The sequence below is a fragment of the Halyomorpha halys genome, unplaced genomic scaffold, assembly GCF_000696795.3.
Source record: "Halyomorpha halys isolate HHAL.00 unplaced genomic scaffold, Hhal_1.1 Scaffold234.1, whole genome shotgun sequence".
Lineage (NCBI taxonomy): Eukaryota > Metazoa > Arthropoda > Insecta > Hemiptera > Pentatomidae > Halyomorpha > Halyomorpha halys.
Genome location: NW_027111802.1, coordinates 426,525 through 430,495, shown reverse-complemented (window position 1 = coordinate 430,495; position 3,971 = coordinate 426,525). Strand labels below are relative to the sequence as shown.

At 32.7% G+C, this 3,971-nt stretch overlaps 1 protein-coding gene across 1 annotated transcript in view; it reads right to left on the bottom strand.

Moving 5' to 3' along the window:
- LOC106679933 (dedicator of cytokinesis protein 1) overlaps positions 1–3,971 on the bottom strand; it is a gene marked incomplete in the record, with an annotated part of 79,196 nt that overhangs the window by 17,263 nt on the left and 57,962 nt on the right. The window contains 1 exon segment of the mRNA XM_067049787.1: positions 836–1,051. Coding sequence (XP_066905888.1) covers positions 836–1,051 — 216 coding nt within the window.

Genomic DNA, 3,971 nt, shown 5'->3' with positions numbered 1-3,971 from the left:
TTTCCTCTTTTATTAAGAAGCATTATTCTTATCTATTTATTTTATTATTATTATTTTTTCTTTTAATAAGAACATTTTATACAGTTAGGGGTATCATTTGTATGACTATACCCCTCAAAATCAACTGTTAAAATATATATAATATAAGTTATATCAACCATGTAAGGCCCACCAGGCCGATCTGGTATAAAAAAAAAATTATAACATTAGTTTGTGTTTGTTAAGTATTAAGTTGTTTTTCCTTTAATTAATGATTAAGATTAATTTGTTTTATAATTCTTTCATTTTGTTTGTATGTATATATTCATTATATTTTTGTTCTGTTTAATCCATGCAATTTCTTTGTTAAATATAGAATTCAAATATATTTCTGTGATCAGTCTAACCCAAAAATAATTTTCCCAGAGCATATTATACCTGGCAAGAGGAAAGTCTTTCACTGAGGCTCTCAGTACAGATAACATTCATAAAAAAATTGTCACAGCATCTCTAAAAATGCATCGACTACCAAAGTAGTGATTATGTAGAAAAATAGACAGAAGTTCAAAATTTAAAATGATGTAATTATTATAGAGAATAAATGAAATGAAATTTTCCTAAAGAAATAGGAGACATTACTTTTTAGGATTACAATACTTCTTGTCTCTGTTAAAAAGTAGGGTTTCTCTTCAGTCTCATAATTACAAATTAGAATAAGTACAGGTACTCTAATTTTTAATAGTGGTGATAATTACATGGGAACATATACCCTAATTTCTAATTTTACATTAAACTTATATTACATAAAGCAAATATACTCTGTAAAATTATCACTAATAAAATTAATGATACGAACCTTAGCTCCATAAGCTGATACAACATGGCTTTGCATTTGAGCAAAACATTGTTCGAGTTTTTGGTGAAAAGGAATCAAAGCTGGAGGGGTCACATCACCGTGGATTTTGATTCCAACTTCCAGGAGCGGTATCTGAGAGGCTATTAGTTCCTTCAGTTGGACAACCTGGGCCACTTTATCAGGATTCGCTTCCATATATTCAGGAGTAAAAAATGCCTATTGAAAAAATAAATATATTAGAAAAAATTTCAACAAATTAAATGTATATTGTAATATCCTCTTTTCTTTTTTATAAAAGTTTTTTTTTTTTAATATAAATAATTTAGGTATGTTTTATTTTATTAATTGCTGTCCCATATTGTTCATTACTTGTATTAAATCAAAGAGCAAGCTAACGAATTTTTAAAAAACATTGTTTAAAGTAGTCAAGATGGGGAGAGCTATTCCAATATTGGTAAAATTGCTGCCATGTTGAGCAGAATATCATTAGAATACAAATCACACAGAGCAAGAGCCAATCGCACTCTCAGTTTTTGTATCACAATTTATCTAAAAATAAGTGGTTTCAAGTTGACAGATCAAAATGAAAAAATTATTATTATCACACTGAGGGTCCGGAATCCCTTCCTCACCTCGATCCAATTGGAGCTTTTGTGAGTTATCCTTTTTTCCACTAGATATCCTATTTGAATTCTATACTCCTTACGAAACTCATTAATTCTTTCAGGTCAGTTCTAATAATGTCTTCAAGTTCCATTCTATCCTGTCTCAAATACTGCAGTCTTCAGAAGGCAAGGGCTTCACATTCACACAGAATATGCTGTGTCTTTTCTTCGTCTTCCATACATAGACGACAGGTGGAATCCTCCACCAGCTTCATCTTCTTAAAATGATATTTTAAGGGGCTGTGGCCCGTGAGGAATCCTGTTATTGTACTCAGTTCATTTCTAGTAAGGTTAAGGTAAAATTTTGCCTTTTCCTTTAACATTTCAATAAAGAGCTTGGACTGCTTCATGTCTGGTTTTAATGTCCAGTATGTTTCCTTCTCTTTAAGTTCCCAGGAGTCAACTACCCATGTTGCAATATGGCCTCAGGGCTAATTAGCATCATTTCTGATTCCTTCCTTGCTAGGGGGGTCTGCCATCTCATTTTCTTCTATCGCCTCATGTCCTGGGGTCCACATCAAGGGCAGTTTATTGTACACGTTTCTGAGACTGCAATGGTGTGATAGAAATTTTGGAGGAAATAATCGAGAAATTCGTCATAATGTGCTGGAAGGGATTGGGAGTTAACATGACAGGATGTTAGGATACTAGTCATGTAGGATTAAAGGAAAGAGTGTGAAAGAATGAGGAGTGGATCAAATTTATTATTGGAGTAAGGAAGGAAAATAGAGAATATATTGGAAAGGATTTGGGTTAATATCAAGGGAGAGAGGGTACATCCACTATTTGCCAATTTGAATACAATGTGGTAGGCAAAAAGATAACTTACTTCGTTTGAAAAAAAAAAAAAAAAAAAAAAGTAATGCTACTTAGAAGATTAAATAAAAAATAGGATGAAAATAATAGATAAAGATGTAAAAATGAGTTTGGAAAATATATCAGAAAAAGTAAATTAAATTTACACTAAAAAATAAATCATATCCACTAATAAATTAATAGCTTCTATAAAAAAGAATGTTTTCCTAAAGTTGAGAAATAAAAAAGAAAATGGGAGGTTATAATGAAAATATAAAAATAGGTAAAAATAATAAATAACAAATTAACAGAGGTTTAAATCTAATGTAACCAGGGGGGGAGGGGAGGTTGGCGTCAGTGAATGGCTTCCAGATACTCAGCTGTATTAATGATGACAACAGGTTGGCCATCTTCTCGGCGGTATCTGACTCTCCCTCGAGTGAACCAGACATACCTCAATCTGAAGGCTGCCTCGCCAGCCAGTACAGGTGTCTATTGGCGGGGGTCATCTCTTCGCCTATATAGATCCTTTCGTCGCTGTCCCAGCCGAGATGCCAGGTGGTGAAATCTCTTTTCATCTTTCGGAGCCGAATCACCTCGTCGCGGACAGTCTGGCAAACGAATCACACCACTATCGCAGGCGGGCCTCTCCTCTGGGCCTTTTTCTTTCCATCCCGCCCAGGTCTTCCGGACTGAGCTTCACTCTCAGTGCCGCTCCGATCAAACATATTATGCCCTCGGGTGTTTCTCCTGTTTTCACCGGGATGCCCATGATTTCAAGTGAGTGGGTGAGCTGGCCTGATTTATTCTTGCTTCCATTGTTTTAATTTGTTTTTTTAGATAATTATTTTCAATAACTAGTTTTTCTATGGTTTCGTCTTGCTTTTTGGCTCTTTCCTCCATAGTCTTCAGTTATGTTGTATGGTTAAGGCACTCACTATGGGTTCTTTTTGTATCCAGATATGTAATGGAGTTAAGTTCAGAATTGCCTCCATAGAAAATGGGAAAGTTAGAATTATAATGATTTTAAAATGGACAAGAAAAAAAAAAAAAAATGAAACAGTTCAAAAAGGAAAAATTTTTATTTTTTAACAAACAAAGTATGTTGTCTAGTTTATTTAATAATCTAAGGAAAACAAGTCGTGGTCATGGTCATGGTTAAGTAGCTTTACAGACTTTGACAGTCAATGTCGACTGTCAATAGCTGTCTTCTTAACAGCCCTGATAAAGCTTGACTAAGTGGGGTGAAACATTGGCACATAAATAGTTGTTAACTATTTTTGTTCTTTTTGATCGTAACTCTGACCATCTTCTTCAGATGATTTTTATACTTTTAGATTATTATATATAGACTTTTAGACTATTAACTGCTTTTAATTGAGTTTATTATTTAAAGATGTAACAATTTTTTTTTCCTGTATTTGAAATTATATGGTCAATTATTTATATATATATAATAAAAAGTTATTCGTATATCTAAGATAAAATATAAGTTTAATTATATTATTTCAAAATTTTTTGTGACAAGGTAATTATTTATTAAATAAATCAAAAATTAGTATCCAATTCTGTCTCAACACTTTATTTTTTCATTAGTCCAACGTTTCGGCCTTTCTAGCCATCTTCAAGGACATCTTCAATACAAAACTCCTCCTCACATTAATTTACAATTTCTA